Below are 17,839 nucleotides of genomic sequence, written 5' to 3'. Positions count from 1 at the left end.
GGATTTTATGGTTGTGTTGGGGGCGGTGGTCTGTTTGTCTCAATGGGCAAGACTTGAATGGGTGTACGAGTCCGTGGCAAGCATCTGGCTGAGAGGGAGTGTTTAAGCGCAGAAGAGAGAGGTGGGAGGTCGAGAGACGGAGACAAGAGATGCTTCCCAAAGCTCAGGGAGGGGGACTGGTCTTCGAAGGGGGGGGCTTCTCTGCTGTGCTGGTGGAATGGGGGAGGGGGAGGCGTGCCTGGGAAAGTAGGGACAGGCAGAAAGGATGTCTTTTGGAGGAGATTGAGGCGATTTTTTTTTCTGAAGGTCTGTCTTTTATGTGAGGTAGGAGGCACGGTTGTATGCCGAGAGTGAGGGTGTGTGCACACCCATGTGGTCACATGTGCATGTGTGGCAGGTGGGCGCCCATTTTGACATGGAAGAGGTTGACATGCTCCCGGCAGTCAGCGGGAGAGTGGCTCCTTCAGTTACACGCTGCCAGGCAGGTAAAGGTTGGTGACCGGGAAGGCACCGTGGGTCAGACTGCCGGGCCAGACAGGAGCAGACAGACAGGTAGGTTCTGTGGGTTTGGAGCCTGGCCAGAAGGGTGTGTCACAAAGACAAAGGCCCCATGGCTGGAGGGGATTGGGACGAAATGAAGCCCTTTGATACTCAAGCTGGATAAAGAGGCAAATGAAGACGGAGCTGGGGTGCATGGCGGGGTGGGGGAAGAAAGCAGGACAGTGGGGTGCTTAGAGATGAAGCTGGGGGGTAAGTCGTGGCCCAACAGAGAAGGACGTTGAATGCCAAGAGCTCGGGCATTTCTCCTGAGCTCCGTGGGGAGCCATTGAGGAGCTCCCAGATCTGTGTCCAGGAATCTCCCCCGTCTGTGGGCAGAGAGTGGAAGGTGGAACGCAGCCATACTGCCAGGGGCTGGGAGGGAGGGCCCAGGTGGGGAGGGCCCAGGGACAGACTAGTGTCCCTGTCACCCTGACCAGTGCAGCCCACTGGCTGGACGCAGGCACAATCCCAGGACACTGCAGAGAGAGGGACAAGGGCCCCAGCAGGGCTGGGAGAGAGAAGGGGTGACCACAGGAGGACAGCAGCTTGGGGTGGGGAGAGGCCCTCTGCAAAGTTGTGTTAAAGCAAATAACATCTTCCTGACAGTGTAAAGGCAGTTCAGGAACTGAGTGGGTGGGGGTGCTGTAGGCAGGGCTGTGAAGGCCCCCAAACATTACTTGGCAGAAGTGCCCAGATCAAATTCTCACAGAATTCAATACAGCAACAGTAACCAAAGCAGGTTATGGAGCCCTCGCTGTGTGCCGGGTCCCAGGTGCACACCTTACGGCCTTATCACACTCGGCCCCCTGAACAACTCTGCAAGGTAATGACCCCTGTTTTACAAAGGTGAAAAAGACAACTGAAGTCTGGAGAGGTTCCTTGCCCGTCATGAATGTCAGAGTTGGATGCGAGCCCATCTCCGTCCTACTCCAAAACTGTTGGGGTTTTGCACAGCCACCAGGTCATTGAGTCTGAATGGCCCGGTGCCCAAGTCTTGCTGGCCCCACGGAGGCCAGAGGTAGAGGCTCATCAGCAATTGGCCACCAGTGCTCAAGGCACCTGGAGGACCACAGTTCCAGGACAGCGCTTTTTTTATTTTTTCTTCCACTCTTTGAGAGACACGGACATACCAGTAAACACCTGTGGCTGGGGACGGGCAGCCAGGGTGAGAAAATGATCAGATCTACACAAAAGGGACAAAGAATGTGGGGAGAGACCTCCGAAGGGTGAGGAGTCCCCTCTGGCTGCTCAGACTGGGACTCTACAATCTGGTTTCACATTCTCAATTCTGAAAAAACAAGCCTATGACGCAGAAACAGCAAAGATCGTGGGATTTGGAATTTGAGAATTGAAACCTGACTGTGGATCCCAGACAGAACACAGACTAGCCGCGTGACCCAGGGGAAGTTACACGAGCACTGCAGGGCCTGTGCACTCCTTTGTGAAACAGGGCTGACAGCGGTCCCTGCACCCTGGGGTTACCGTGAGGCTGGAAGGAGGTTCTGTAGGAGAGCTCTGTTCGCTGTCCTGTTGGTCCGCGCTGTGTGGCCGATGGCCTGGGGTACTTAGGTCTCTGCTTCAGGGACTGCACCCTCAGCTTACCTCCCTCAACATTCTTACTTCTCTTGCAGACTTACTTTGTTCCAAAATGGCATCTTCCTGGTATGGGGTTCTCTTCCTTGTTGGCCTCTGTGCTCCAATCCACTGTGTGCCCCCGGCCAATGTCCCCAGAGGAGGATCCCCCCACCCTTCCTCCATAAAGAGCACCCCCACCTCCCAGGTGTCTTCCCGCAACGCTGACTTTGCCTTCCGCCTGTACCGGAGGCTGGTTTTGGAGGCCCCGAGTCGGAACATCTTCTTCTCCCCCATGAGTGTCTCCGCTTCCCTGGCCATGCTCTCCCTTGGGGCCCGTTCAGCCACCAAGACCCAGATCCTCCAGAGTCTGGGCTTCAACCTCACGTGCACACCGGAGCCTGCCATCCACCGCGGCTTCCAGAACCTGGTGCACTCACTCACTGTCCCCGGCAAAGACCTGAGCCTGCAGATGGGCAGTGTCCTCTTCATCACGAGGGAGCTGCAGCTGCAGGCACGTTTTCTGGACAACGTCAAGAGGCTGTATGAGGCGAAAGTCTTTTCTACAGATTTCTCCGACACTGCCATTGCTCGGACAAGGATCAACAGCTACGTGGAGAAGGAGACCAGAGGGAAGGTCATGGGCTTAATCCAGAGCCTTGACCCTCTGACAGCCATGGTGCTGGTCAACCACATTTTCTTTAAAGGTACGGATCTGAGAGGTTGATTCTGTTTTGTTTGCTTAATCAAATATGCAAGGTAGACAAACCCAAGACAGCAGGGTGGAGCAATGGGAGGGCCTGAGTTCTGATTAGCTTTGCAACTGGCTGTCTGCAGGACCTTGGCCGTCTCAAGTTTATTAATTACAGTGGGAGCTCATTCAGCTCTGTCTTTGGATAGAAGATTAGATGTCTTGAGAAGTTACCTTCACTTGTATGTGCTGTTCTATTTAATTGAAATATAGCTCACATACCATAAAATTCACCATCTTAAAGTATACAGTTCCATAGTTTTTGTTTTTAGCACATTCACGAAATGGTGCAACTACTCCATCTATATAATTACAGAGCTTGTTCATCACCTCAAAAGGAAGTCCTGTCCCCACAGCAGTCACTCGCCATTCCTCTGTGCTATCTTTGCCTCACCAATGGCACTGTGACATAAAGACCTCTCTTCTCTTTGTGCTAGCCAAGTGGGAGAAGCCCTTTCACCCTGAGGATACAAAGAAAAGCTTCCCATTCCTGGTGGGCAAGGGAGCCACTGTGCACGTCCCCATGATGCACCAGATGGAGCAGTTTGCTTTCGGGGTGGATCCAGAGCTGAACTGCTTTGTGCTGCAGATGAACTACAGGGGAGATACCGTGGCCTTCTTTGTCCTCCCCGGCAAAGGCAAGATGAAGCAGCTGGAACAGGCCTTGTCGGCCAGGACGCTGAGAAAGTGGAGCCACTCACTCCAGAAGAGGTGGGCATCTGTGTTAATTTGTTGAGACCTTAAGCAGGGGATGTTGTACATCCAAGGATGGGGGAAAGGCTATGCTAACAGCTGCCAAATAATCACTCCTGCAAATTGAGCACCAACTGCATGCAGAATAGTGAACCTGGTGCTGTGTATACATGTTTTCACTTGAACTTCACTATCACCTGATGGATGAGAAGCCTTATTACTACCCATTTCACAGATAAGGAAGTAGAGGCTCCAAGAGGCTGGCCCAAGGTCATGTAGCTATTACATCACTGCAAAGCTATATTGTCATGGCAGCTATTATGTGCTACCAGAGCTTACTCTAGAAGCCAGTCTGATATTGAATTTCATGGAATGATCCCATAAAAGCAAACAAATTAAGAAAGCATTGGTGCTCACCTATGAAATGAGGATAGTAAAATTACCAAATTCATAGGTTGTTGAAAAGATAAAATAAGTCACTATTTACAAAGTGCCCTGGGAGACAGTAGGGAAGGGCAGTTTTGGGAGCAGAAGCAGCACCGGCAAAGGTGCAGAGTGGAGAATCAAGAGATGCTGCAGGATGTTTCAGAGGTTTCTGCTCTTCTCAGACTGCACCAGGGCTGGGGAGAGGACGAGGAGGTGGCAGGAAGGCTGGGGAGGGAGGGACAGGGCACAGAGCAGCAGATGGAACAGAGGGGGATGGATACACCAAGGCAAGCACAGGCGACAGTGACAGGGAGGAGAGAGCTGTCCACAGTGTCAGGTGTCACAAAACGCCTGTCAGATGAGGGCTGAAAAGTGTCCATCTAACATTTTCCTGCTTTCATTTCTGTGAGTCACTAAGTATATGACCTCAGGCAAAGCACTAAAACTAAGCTTTACCATCTTTACAACAGGGGAAACATTACTGAATGTGCCTGGGACAATGTCTGGCATGCAGTAATGTTCAACAAATGCCGGCTCTTCACTCTTGTTTCAGGGAAACCATTGCAGAGGAAGAAAACATTATGCCAAACTCTAGGATTGAGCTGTCCAATAATAGTAGTCACTAGCCACATGTGGTTATTTACATTTAAATTAACTAGAATTTGGTAACATTAAACATTTTGCTCCTTGTTTGCACCTGCCACATTTCACGTTGCTCAAGAGCCACATGTGGCCAGTGGCTACCATATTGGAAAAACAAATATAGAATCTTCCCAACATCACAGAAAGTTCTACTAGACTTTGCTGCGTGGGGCTGAGCAGGGTTTGTGTCAGGAAGGGCTGGTGGAGAGGCAGGGTGGGCAGGGCAGCACCATCGCTGTTTGACATTTCCCATTGGTTTCTCTTTCCCTGGGCCACCTTCTCACCTCTGCAGGCTACTTCATTGGTGGGCCTGTTGCCTTCTTGCATATATTCGGTGCTGGACTTGCTGAGCTGGGAGGCTTACTGCCAGAGCAACCTGATTGTTTGGTTGGGACATCTTGACTTTTTTAGCAGCAACCAACAAATACCTGGAGGAAGAACCAGGTCTCCAACATGCCATCTAGAAGCAGAGATGGAGACACCATGGCTTGTGACCTCATCTCTTCCTTTTCCCTTCTCCACAGGTGGATAGAGGTGTTCATCCCCAAATTTTCCATTTCTGCCTCCTATGATCTAGAAACCATCCTCCCGAAGATGGGCATCCGCAATGCCTTTGATAAAAGTGCTGATTTTTCTGGAATTGCAAAGAGAGACTCCCTGCAGGTTTCTAAAGTGAGTTGATTGAGGAGAATATTTGCAAGGAAGTCTGAGCTGGAAGTGTCTGCAGAGACTGGTGGATGGAGCACTCTCCTTTCACTGATAAGGAAACAGGCCTGAGAGGTGAAATGATTTCTCTGTGGCCAGAGGGCTGAGTATTGTGGCTTCCAGGCCTGTGGCTTCACGGCCACTGTACCGTGAGAGAGAGAGAGAGAGAGAGAGAGATATGACTTTTCAAACTTAGTATATTGGATCTAAAAGTCTAGATTTCTGATCCTCTTGAAATAAATCACTGAGCGCAATCCTTACATGGGCAACAGTGAACCCAAACCCCTCCACAGCAGCGATCACCGGGGCTGAGCCTGAGCGCCCGTTTTGGCCAGACTGTACCTGTATCCCCAGGTTACCAGGACACCATGCTCTGATAGGAGGTCCCTCAGCTCACTGGGGTTACCTGCCTAGCCCCTCCCCACCCATGGGTTTCTGATCCCTGACCTAAAGTTTTGTTTTGACAATGGATTATAATGGTCAGAAATGGTCCTGGGACCACAGAAGGGGAACCTGTCATTGGTGTTCAGGGAATGCAGAAAGTTCCCACTGTAATGTGATGAGCGTAATAGACCTTTTCTCAAGGAAAATGCTTCTGTGCTCCTATGAAAAACCATGCCTATAATCACAGGATGCCCACAGCCTCCCTGAAGCTTAGGGGTGAGGGAGCCCCAGGTTAAGAATCTCTCCTCTAGAAGACAAAGAAGGGATCTGACCCTTAGCAATACCAAAGCCATGTGTACTGTGCGAGAACTGTAGCAATTGCTATTTCCAGCAGATACATGAACACTTGCTTTGTGTGATATCCTTTAATTTACCCAATACCCTTGTGGGATACATGCAATTATTAGCACCTTTTATAGATTTGGAAACTGAAGCAAGCACTCAGCTTCTAAATAACTTCTAAATAAGTGACAGAACTGAGCCTCAAATCTAGATCTTCCTGGTCTGTATTTGTAACCGTTCAATGGGTAGAGGTCCATGGACCAGTAGCCAATATAGTTGCAATGTATTGAGCAAAGCTAATGCCAGACATTTGGCGTCCCTAACCATGAAGCCTCTCAAGGCAGGCGTCCCCATGCCCAGGCAAAAACACCAAAGCTCAGTTAAGTAGAGGTGTCTCCCTGGGGGCCACTGATGTTTTTTTTTTTTTCCCTTGGCAGGCCACCCACAAGGCTGTGCTGGATGTCAGTGAAGATGGTACCGAGGCTGTAGCAGCTACCGCCACCAAGCTCGTAGTCCGGTCGAAGGATGGCCCCTCTCACCCCACTGTCTCCTTCGATAGGCCCTTCCTGATGCTGATTATGAGTGAAGCCACAGAGAGTATTCTCTTTCTAGGGAAAGTTGAAAACCCTACTAAGTCCTAGGTGGCAAATGGCCTGTTGACTGACTGCACATCGATAACCCACAGGAAATAGCACACCACGTGCCTCCTCTTATTCTGAAGGTCCACCTGACTCCAGCAGAGCTGCAAGGCTCAACACAGAACTGTCAGCAGAGACCCCAGTCATGAGCCAAAGCCCATTAACCCCAGCCATTGCTCCTTTCCTCAAACTCTCCCAGGTATCCGGCTTCATGGACTATTGCTGGGTTGGCGTATTGCCATTCCTTGAAACTCCTGGGAATGTTAACATGTAGGTCAGGCACCTTTATTGCAGAATTACAGTAATAAATTCGATAAAACTACAATGTGAATTCAGCTAGCAACAGGGCTCCCAGGGTCTTAATCTGAAAATGATTTATTGGCAAACTCAAAGTGGCTGGGTTGTCACCCGATGACATTTCAGTGGCTGCATGAATTTGTTCAATGAAAACTTACGGAGCACCTACTACATGCTGGGAGTGAATTCAATGGACATGATCCCTGACCTCTTGGGGCTAACTGGGGACACAGACCACCCAACAGCAACAATAAAACCAAACCTTCAAATCCACATGACTGTAACAGATTGGGATAAGCACCAGGGGAGCACCGAACGGGACGGTTGAGAGAGAGGAGGAGGGGAAGGGAGGCTTTCGTGGCTGTGGAGCCCATGAGTCAGGCATGAGCAGGTGTGCTGGAGGGACAGAAGGGAGGAGCTTGTGGTTGGAGCATCGTGTGTCACAGATGGAAGAAAAGAGGTGGAAACAGGGACACAGGCACGAGGAGTTCAGATGGTGTGGGGCGTTCTTGGCCAAGGAGGGCAGTCTGAGTTTGGCGGGGAGAGCCAGAAAAACCAATGGACAACTGCTAATGTACGGGCTGTGACAGTCTCCCCGGGTGCCATGGCACGGGTTCCCATCTCAGTGGGGCTGGCTGCCTTCCTGCCTCTGACATTGTCATGCGTGCGTGTACACACACACGCACACACACACAGCCCCCTGGGTGCTCAGCGTCCTCCCTGCTGGCTGTGGTGACAATGGTCTGGCTCCCTCACTCTGAGTGCTGAGAGCGGCGTGCGGTGCCACAGGCCACAGCAGCGCCAAGGCAAAAGCAGCTCGTGGCCTTCGCTCCATCCCGTCTTCCTCCCTCCTCGCTGCCAGATGGGCTGTGCCGGCTCCTGCCTCCTCAGCCTCGTTCCTGAGGGTGTCCCCAGCAGCCTCTCATGGAGCCTGTGCTCCCATCAGATCCAAAGACCCCTGCACTCCCCCCCACACTGGCAAAGACCTTGAAGGGGCCCAACCCCCCTGCCCCACACTCCCTCTTTACAAACAGCAGCGCTGAGACAAAAAGAGCAAAAACAACCAACCCAGGCCCCTGGGCAGAATGAGAACAAGGACCAAAGCCCCGTTACTGGGGGCTGCAGCTCTGACTGGCCCATGACGCGGCCTGTTCCAAGCTCCACGTTATGCCCACTGCTCCGCCCTCAGCCACTCCGGAAAGGCCGCAGTGGAGAAACCAACCCTGCTCTTCTCCAGGGAGCACTCGGGCCGGACATGGCTCCAGGCGCGTGCAGGTTCCCAGAACAGACAGGACGTCCCACGGCAGCAGGAGGAGAGGGCAGGCGTGAAGAACTGACTACCGGCACTTCGGTTGCTCCCAGACAGCTCTTTCTAGGACGTATCGGGAGCCCCAGTAATTAGAGGTGGGTGAGGGCTGTCGGCACCCGCACCTTGCTCCCAGGTGGCCCTTTGCTAGGGAAGCAAGCCTCAGGTGTCTCCTGGTGGCCGTTCCGGCTTGTGTTAACAAGCAGGTACGAGAACGGCCATCAAACTCAGTCTGTGAGCTTGGTGAGCTCCGGGTTCTGTTTTTCGAGATAAAATGTACCTTGCATTTTGTTGTGAAATTCATTTTAGTCAGGCGTGGTGAGAGGACAGACGCAGAGCCCTTGAAGGAAGAGCCTGTTACCTGGAGGACCCAAGAGGAGGGGCACGTCACACAGGGCCACACGGGAGGCCCCAGGGCGGGAGGAGCAAAGGGGAAGGCTGGGAAGTAGGTAGGTGGGGACGTCCGCCTTGGGCAGGAAGCGAAACACAGGGGTTGGGGCTTGCGGTTGGAGGGTTTGTGGAACCGCGAAGACACAGAGACGGCGCGAATGTAATCGTCTGTGCCCATGAGTTTGGCCCAAGATTTCAAGATGCAAAAGCATCAGTCACAGAATATCAAGAACGATCATTACGGCATTATAGGAAGGTCCCACTCGAAGCAGAAGTGACAGGTACAGACTGGCAGGCACCTCCCCCTCCACCCCGCAGAGAATCCGGCTCAGTCTCCCGGGAGGCTTCACGCTTACAAGGTGCCCTTGGTTGCAACCACTGTGCCAACCTGAACGAGCCTTTATTTCATGATGAAGCTTTACTTGTATGATTAAATATTCTACTTTTTAATAATAAAGTGTATTGTCTTTTCATTATAAATAAGATACATGCTCTTCGTAAGAAACTCAGAGAAAAATCTACAAAGAAGAACATAAAAGTCACCTCAATTCCATCATCAAGATTCTCTCATTAACAAATATTTGTTTTAGTTCCGGCTTCACTCTAGAGCTTCACTCCGGCTTCACTTTGGAGACAGCAGCGAACATGAGTCAATGGTTTCACTTTATAGAGTTTTCAAAGTGGCAGGATGGAAAATTTTGCTCTACTTGCAGAATTTCCTTCCAATCTATTTTTTCCTGTATACAGATATTTATTTGAAGTGTCAGCAAAACACTGGATCGGTTCAGGGCAGTGGAGAAGGCTGGGCTGGGGGGTCAGACCATCTTCTGAGCTGGGCCCCACCCTCTACATAGTGAGCAAGTTACTGAGCCTTGCAGAGCCTCAGTTTCCCTCCTGTGAGGTAGGGACGACCGTGCCCCTCTCGCATCCTTATCGTGATCAGCAAAGAACACAGCCCGGATGGCACAAAGCTCCACACACGGATCAGCAGCAGCGACCCTGCCACCACCCCACCGTCATCCCCCTCATCAGAACATCCCCAAACCCAGCCGGGTCCCGAATCACAGTGTGTGCTCCTCTGTTTGCAGGACAGGCGGCCGGGGCACATGCTTTGAGAGAAAGATCCCTTCCTGTTCCCTGCGCATTGTCTTCACGCCAGTTCTAGGAATTGCGCTGACAAACATTGACCAGGTTGCTGTGATCTCCAAACACCATTTCCCTGTGGGCAGGAGGGACGCGGCGCTGGAGACCCAGGGTCCCGCTCGGTGACTGCTCTGTGAGTACTGTGCCTGTGCCCAGACGGCAGACAGGGGCCGCGGCTCCCCTCCCTCCACCCCTTCCCCCTCCCCCCTCCCCCCTCTCTGGCTTTGGTGGCAGGGATGACAGAAGTAGGTCCCCTGAAGAAACAAACGCAGCCACGTACTGCCTCTGAATCCTGAAGGAGGAACTTCAGGTTTTCAATCACTTTTTATGGAAAATGTGGCCTTCAGGAGTTTGGAGAGGGGAACCCCAAGTATTCCTGGCAGTTAGACCAAAAAAAAAACACAGAGCAATACAACCTAAGGCAAAATGGCAATGTTGCTGTAGCAAATTTACCGGAAACTCTGTTTTGCGGAAAGGGTTGTGCTTAGGAGCCTGGCTCTGGAACCCGAATCTCACTCCTGCCTCTGCAGGTGTTTGTCCTGACGCTGAGTCACTTGTCCCAGGTGTGCAGCAGGGATGATAAGATAACCCTAAGGCTTAAGGCTCTCATAAGGATTAAACTAAGGAAGGTAAAGCTGGTGTTTCTCAACAAAGGCACTGCCGACATTTGGGTGGGTCCACTCTGCATCACAGGTGACCGCTCTGGGCATTTCAAGAGCTTTGGGCTGCCCGACTCGCCCCCACTGACCTCCGGTATCGCCCCTCCTCCAGTCCTGGAGATGATCCGAATTATCACCTCCCTACACACCCCTCCCTCACTTTTGTTGGGAGGCAGTGATACAATAGATCTAATATCCCCATCACTTAATAGACTCTTAATAAGTGAGCATATTATAATTAATGCATAGAGTTCTTAATTTTCCCCTGGGATCTTTCTGGAAAAAAAGAATTACTAAGGAAATTGGACATCATTACACACAGCTGTGGTAGAAGGGGAAGAAAACTGGTGCTGTTATACTTTGCATGTCGTATAATCCCTACACGTCCCCACCCCAGGAGGTAGGCATCACCTACTGCGCTTTGCAATATCAGAGAGGTTCCTGCGCACAGCATCACACAGTGAGTTACTGCAGAGCCTTGATTCAAACCCAGACCCCTGACTCACAATTCAGTCCTCTGTGGGAAACAGATCCTTCTGCAATCTGGGAGTCCTTGGGGTGCAGTGCGATAGAAAATGGTGCTGAGTTCAACACGATAAAAGGAATACACTAGAAATAGCTTCCTCACAGTTGCTGTCTTATTTTACCCAGGGGCAGACAAATTTTTAAATTGTTTTTCATCTTCCAAATTTTCCAGCAAAAAGCATATTTGAAGTATAAGGAAACTGTCATTAAGCAAGCCCACACTGAGCTGTGCTGGAGGAGGGAGGACGTGGCCTTGGGGACATGCCCACAGGACTTTGACCAGCAAACACGTTTCAACACGACAGATAATGAGGCTGCATTTGTCCCTCGCTTCAGCTGGCCTTTGGGTTTGGCAGGGTATTTAGCGCAGCAAGGGCTATAGACCATCTGCAAAAGTATGATCTCTCCTGCCCCGTCACAGCACTTGTAATTGATCCAGAAGTCACTGGTTTGGACAAAAAGTATTAAAGTTGCCCGTTAAGACACAGATGTCATTAGGACAAACTAACAGCAAGGATGGGGTGGCTGGCAGTGCATGGCCACTGTGCCACAGATATGTAGCACATAGCAAGTTGGTCCAAAGTAAGTTGAGAGGGTTGGTTCCTTCTGAAGGCTGCGAGGGAGGGTCTGATCCAGGCCTCTCTCCTACTTTGCGGCACTCGTCAGCATTCCTTGGCTTGCAGCCGCATCCCCCTGATCTCTGCCTTCGTCTTCACGTGGTATCCTCCCTGTGAGCATGGCTGTGTCCAAATTTCCTTTCTTATAAGGACATCAGTCATACTGGCTTAGGAGCCTGCTCCAAGGACTTCATCTTAACTAATTACATTTGAAATGACCTTATTTCCAAACAGAATCACATTCTGAGGTACTAGGGGTTGGGAGTTCATCACATGAGTCTTGGGCAGACACAATTCAACCCACAGCAGATATTCTCCCTACACCCCTGCATTAATAAAGACAGAGGTCTCAGCAGCTGCCTAATGGCCATGCCTAGGGCAGATGGAGGCCCAGCGTTACTTATTGGCAGAGCGTCTGGAACATTTGCTCATAGCATTCTTCTTGATTTGTAATCCCATATGTATTTGCTTATTTAGATACTGAGTGTTACCTAAACTAGTGTCAGCAAGGCCCTAAGCTTTATGAGTTCAGGAATTATGTTTACTTCCTTCCCCTACTGGTTACTGAGGACCTAGCGCATTCCTTGGACCACATGGGCACTTGACAGTTCATGAATGATTAACTTGCATTGAAAAGTCATTGAAAGAATAATTGGAAAGAAGAAAGAAAAGAGAGGAAGGGAGGAAGGGAGGAAGGAAGATAGACTATGGAATTCGTTTTGTTTATAGGCCAGAGTCCTCACAACAAAATCTTGGAGCCCAATCTATCTGCAAAGCAGTTAAAGGGCTGCTGCCCTGACTGAAGTCTTGGAGGAAAGTGTCCAGAGTCCTAAACACTCATCCACCACCCTGTCCTCTGCAGTGTCCCTCATGGCACCCTAGGGGGGCACAGTGTGAATGGTGGGGTTCGTGGTACACTCCATGGAGAACTATGCATTATTTATGAAGAAGGCTGACATCTTCACCCTCCTATTTTCAGAGAATGGGGCCAGCTTGGCTGTGGCTGCTGGGAGCAGGAATCCTGGCCTCTGTCTGGTGTCAGCCCCTTCCTGCCCATGGAGATAAGAGTCTTGGAGAACTGCAACCCTCCAGCCACCAGCTCTCAGAGCCAGCTCCCGCCTACCACAAAATCACACCCACCATTACCAATTTTGCCTTGCGTTTGTATAAGCAGCTGGCAGCAGACACCCCCGGAAATATCTTCTTTTCCCCGGTGAGCATCGCTACCACTCTGGCCCTGCTCTCTCTTGGGGCCCAAGCTAACACCTCCACTCAGATCCTGGAGGGCCTCGGCTTCAACCTCACAGAAATCCCAGAGGCCGACATCCACCGAGGCTTCCAGAGCCTCATCCGTACCCTTGACCTGCCCAGCCCCAAACTGGAACTAAAAGTAGGCAACTCCCTGTTCCTAGACAAGCAACTAAAGCCTCAGCAGCACTTTTTGGACAGCATCAAGGAGCTGTACGGAGCTTTTGCTTTTTCTGCCAACTTCACGGATTCTGTCACAACCAGGAGGCAGATTAATGAGTACGTGAGAAAGCAAACATACGGGCAAATCGCGGACTGCCTGCAGGAGTTCAGCCAGGACACGCTCATGGTTCTCTCCAATTATATCTTCTTCAAAGGTGAGGGCTGACTTAGAACTACTGCCACCTCCTCCACGAGTACATGCTCCGATTGCAGAGAGAGCGAGCAGGTTCTTTGCTAGCCTCTTGGGAGGATCTATGAATAGAGTTTTTCCACCCTTGTGTAGCTCAAGTCCCATGTGGGCTGCGAATATGTAAAGAGGCAGCGCAGCTCAGTGGACGGTGATGCTCTTCGTGGGTGGGGATGGGTGTCAGGGAGCTCTGAAAGGAAGCACCCACCAAGACTTGGGGAGGAGGGACAGCTTCCTGGGGAAAAAGTCACCGAGGCTGAGACGTGAAGAATGAGTTATATTTACTCAGATGAAGAGTCTTGGGAGAAGAAAGCGAATTCAGGTTGAAAACAATAGCATGGATAAAGGTCCAGGGAAAAGAGATACCATTGTATTTTCAAAGAACTGAAATGAACTTAGTGGGGCTGGAACGTCAGACACGACGGAGGAATGCACAGAGAGAGGCCCGGGGTTGGGGTGCAGAGAGAACCGGGAGCCGTGCTGAGCATCCCACACTTTATCCAGGGAATCTCAGAATTGCCACAGAAGGAAAATGATCACATCTGTTTCAGGAAGATCAGTCTGGCTACAGTTTAGAAGATGGTTTGGAGGGGAGGAAAGGTGGGAGAGGAGAGATAGGAGGTTCTCAAAGTGGTCCAAAGTAAGTTGCGATGGTGGCCCTGAATAACACTGTGGCTTGGGAGGTAGAATCAGTTATACTCGGTCGTTGACTGGATTGGGCGTGGGCCTGTGGGGAAGGATGACCCAGCTCCCCCCACCCTGCCCATCATCAAGGCCAGGGCTCTTACAGGTGGTTGTGGGGCAGACTATAAGAAGGAAGAGGGAAGACACTGCACTTGTGGACGTGACTGTGACCCACAGATACATTTCTAACTACATCTTACAGGCTTTCGTATTGTGCATTACACTTTATCAACTAAATTCCTTCTCCTTTTTCAGTTTGAAGATTAGGGAGCTGGCAGGGCGCGAAGGAAGAAGCTTTGGACCTTCTCTGCTGAAGGCTGTGTTCTGGAGGCAGCTTGGCTGAGAAGTTTTGCAAATGATCTGAGCTGTGGAGTCAGAGTCAGATCTCCCATCCCAGCTCAGCCAGTTAACGGCTCTGAAAACTGGGATGTTTAAATAAATTCACAAAGACTCAGTTTGCTCACCCCTAATATGGGGATAATAACATCTGTTTCTTATTAGCTTTTGTAACGATTTAAAGAGACAATACCTTGCACGTGGAAGGTGCTTAGTAAAAGGGAATAACTTTTGGCCTCTTAAAGGCTAAGTTCCTTTGAAATGGAACAAAATCATAGGTAATCAGAGCTCAAACTCTGGAGACTTGCTCTAGTGGCTGAGCTAGGCATAAATTCTGGCCTCCTGGTTCTGTACCCACCCACATCCTTGCCTCGTGCTTACAATACCCAAGAGGAAGTCACCCAACCAGTGTGGCTCTGTGTCCGTCTGCCCAGAGCCGCTCCCTCGGAATGTGTTCTCATGGTCTTACGGGTTTTGTGTCCTAAGCCAAGTGGAAGCATCCATTCCATCGCTACCAGACCCAGAAGCAGGAGAGCTTCTTTGCAGACGACAGGACCACTCTCCAGGTCCCCATGATGCACCAAAAGGAAATGCACAGATTCTACTACGACCAGGAGGTGGCTTGCACCGTCCTCCAGATAGAATACAGCGGAAACGCCCTGGCGCTTCTAATCCTCCCGGACCCGGGGAAAATGAGGCAGGTGGAGGCCGCTCTGCAGCCAGAGACCCTGAGAAAATGGGGCCAGTTGTTCCTGCCCAGGTAAGTGCCAGAGCAGAAGGACTCGGGGTGACCTCTCTTGAGAGCTCCAGCTGGTCCCAACCAGCTCCAATTGCTGGGAAACACTCGTCTCTCCCACAGCTTTGGCTGCTCACAGACAGAGCAAGAAAAGAATAATGACACAGCACCATTTCTCTGTGATTCTCTCTCCAGTCTGTTGGATTTGCATTTGCCAAGGTTTTCAATCGCTGGAACGTATAACCTGGAAGAGGTACTTCCGCGGATCGGTCTCACCAACATATTCAACTTGGAAGCTGACTTATCAGAGCTCACCGGGCAGCTCAACAGAACCATCTCCAGGGTACGGCGCTGCATGTGCGTGTGTGGGGGAGGGTGGGCCGGTCTTTCCCTTTGACATATGATACATTTGAAAGTCAAGTTCCCTGCTCTTTTTTCCTATTCACATTCTTTAATATCACAATCTTTAAGGCTTCTGCTCATGGGCAACTCCCTCTCCACCTCCCACTTCTTCTGGATCACTAGATTCCTCAGGGCAGGAACACAGGGCTCTGCACAGAGTGGATGCTCTTTCTCGGTCATCCATGAGCTGGGATTCCCGCAGGTGCGGGACAGCTTGATTTTCATTCCTTGTACTTCCTCCCAGGGCAGGTGCCCTGGTCATCTCCGCTGCGGTAACAAAATATCCCCACACCTCAGTGCCTTGCCACAACAAAGACTTATTTCCTGTTCCCATCACCTGTCAGAAGCCGGGCACTGCCATTGGCTGCAGAGCTGCTGCCCCTGTCTCCTCTCCAGGATGTGGGTCACAGCCAAAGCCCCCGTTTGGAACACACCATTCTCACGGCAGGGGGGAAGCAAGAGAAGTTGTGTAATGGCTCTAAACGCTTCCCCGCACACATGGCCTGTGCCATGACGACCCCCATCCCGTTGGCTACAGCCAGTCTCACAATCAAGACCACCGTCCCTGGGAAGGGGCTTGTTTTCCCCTGCAGGAGGAATGGGTAAAGACTGAAAACCTTCCAACAGGAAGGGACAGTTAATATTTGGGGATAATCGTGTGTTCTTCCACAGAAGGGATGGTAGCAAGGCCTTCCCTGAGCTGGGGTCGTCCTTTTTGTTTTAGGGTAGAGTAGTTCGTTACCATGTGGGTCTGTGCTAGGAGCTTCATAGGGAAAGTATTATCTTTTATTTGGGAAAGATGCTCTGGGGGTTGAACGTGCAACCAAGGCAACGGGCACGTGGCCGTGTGTGTGTGTGTGTGTGTGTGTTTGTGCGCGCGCGCGTGTGTTGGGAGAGGAACAAGAGAGAAAAGAAATAGTTTAGTTTTTTAAAGAATTTTTTTCACAGTGACCTTAAATGCTAGATTTATCTTTTCATAGAGCTTTTTAGAAATGAAAGGGATCATCAAGGCCAATATTTTTTCAACTTTTTTTTTTTAAGCCTCAGAATCCTTTCTTCCTAGGAAGCTGTGTGGAAATGAGGCCAAAAGATGAAGAAGTAGAAGAGTCCCTATGAGGAGGTTGGGAGAGGGCTTGGCACGTCACACACTCGGATTCCACTGAGCTCGTTCTGAGCGCTGTGGGTTTAGGCTGCGCAAGCCACTGTAAAGATGAGAAAACTGAGGCTTAGAGAGCTTAAGTGCAGCTCGTAGCAGAAAATGACACCGAAGCCTGGGCCACATGCACTCAGGTGCCTGAGAAATGCTCCTAGAAGTTGCCGTTGGGCTTTGCAGCCTGGTGCCCACTCGGCAGCCCTCGACTCCACTCAGGCCCCCGTGTCTCTGACCCACCCGCGCGGTCAGGGCAAGCCCTGGGGACAGGATGGAGGCGGAAGGTGGAGAAAGCTGGGAAATGAAGGCTGGAGTTGCACCTGGGCAGACAGGGCCCAAGGGTGGAAGTGGGGTAGCTCCGCCTGCATCTCCCCAGAGCTGCAGAAGGCATTATCTGACCCTCAAAGGCCCCCGAATAATGCTGTCTGTGTCCCTTCTTCTCTCCTTGTAGGTGTCACACAAGGCAGCAGTGGCCATGAATGAGAAGGGCACTGAGGCAGCCGCTGCTTCAGGCCTCCTCTCCCAGCCGCCGTCTCTGAAGGCGACCTCAGCCCCACCTGTTCATTTCAACAGGCCTTTCCTGTTGCTCCTTTGGGAGGTGACCACCCAGAGCTTACTCTTCCTGGGAAAAGTCGTCAACCCAGCTGCAAGGTGACTGTGGTGGGAGGCCAGGGGTTGTCTGACCTCTCCCCTAACCAAACAGGTAGGCCAGCAGCAGCCTGCAACCCTGCGGCTGCTGTGTGGGCCGGTTAATCAGTGTGCCAGGATTCCAATAAAATTGATCTTGGGTTTGTGAACACGGAGGAGCAATGTTTGCAAGGGAGGGCCGGCTCCCAGAGCAGCTTCTAGCCATTCTCTCGATGATTATCTCAAATCTGGTGTCAACTGTGGTTAGAAAGTTGAATATGAGAACATCCCTCATGTTATGGCCTCCTGGGAGACATCCGCCACCGCCACCACCATTGTAGATACTTGCTGGGTGTCCCCTGGGTAAGAGTCACATTTAAAGGCTCAGAAGCATCAGGAGGAATAAGGGAGTCCCTCCCATTAAGTGGCCGATCTGGCTGTACAGCCAAGTTGTCCTGAAATGCCATCGCCCAGATGTCAGGGGTTGGATAGCCCTGAGAGGAGCTTGGACCTGGCTCCAAGCCATGCTCCACATAGAGAAGGGGGTGTGAGGACGGGCAGATGTAATAAAGGGTCAACCTAGTAGGGGAGGCCAAATGCAAGCAGCAAGAAAAGAG

The 17,839-nt window shown here is 51.1% G+C and overlaps 2 protein-coding genes across 3 annotated transcripts; both read left to right on the top strand.

Annotated features, from left to right (window-relative positions):
- Positions 1-2,179: 2,179 nt before the first annotated feature.
- SERPINA9 (serpin family A member 9) lies at positions 2,180-6,696 on the top strand. 2 transcript variants are annotated; one of them, XM_069465268.1, is made up of 5 exons: positions 2,180-2,406; positions 2,707-2,819; positions 3,301-3,574; positions 5,149-5,296; positions 6,493-6,696. In XM_069465268.1, exons 1-5 carry the CDS (start codon positions 2,189-2,191, stop codon positions 6,694-6,696), a joined length of 957 nt encoding a protein of 318 aa, XP_069321369.1. In that variant the 5' UTR covers positions 2,180-2,188. The 2 variants fall into 2 exon arrangements, with proteins under 2 accessions (XP_069321369.1, XP_069321368.1); XM_069465267.1 differs by having other exon boundaries at positions 2,180-2,819.
- A 3,078-nt stretch (positions 6,697-9,774) lies between these two features.
- On the top strand, positions 9,775-17,392 carry SERPINA11 (serpin family A member 11). Its single transcript, XM_069489332.1, has 5 exons — positions 9,775-9,962; positions 12,610-13,255; positions 14,794-15,067; positions 15,239-15,386; positions 17,047-17,392. The coding sequence occupies exons 2-5, from the start codon at positions 12,613-12,615 to the stop codon at positions 17,248-17,250; spliced, it is 1,269 nt and encodes a 422-aa protein (XP_069345433.1). The 5' UTR covers positions 9,775-9,962; positions 12,610-12,612; the 3' UTR covers positions 17,251-17,392.
- Positions 17,393-17,839: the final 447 nt, after the last annotated feature.

This window comes from Eulemur rufifrons, chromosome 2, assembly GCF_041146395.1.
Source record: "Eulemur rufifrons isolate Redbay chromosome 2, OSU_ERuf_1, whole genome shotgun sequence".
NCBI classification, from domain to species: Eukaryota; Metazoa; Chordata; class Mammalia; order Primates; family Lemuridae; genus Eulemur; species Eulemur rufifrons.
The sequence above is the reverse complement of the archived record's forward strand: the minus strand, read 5'-3'. Positions and strand labels throughout refer to the sequence as shown.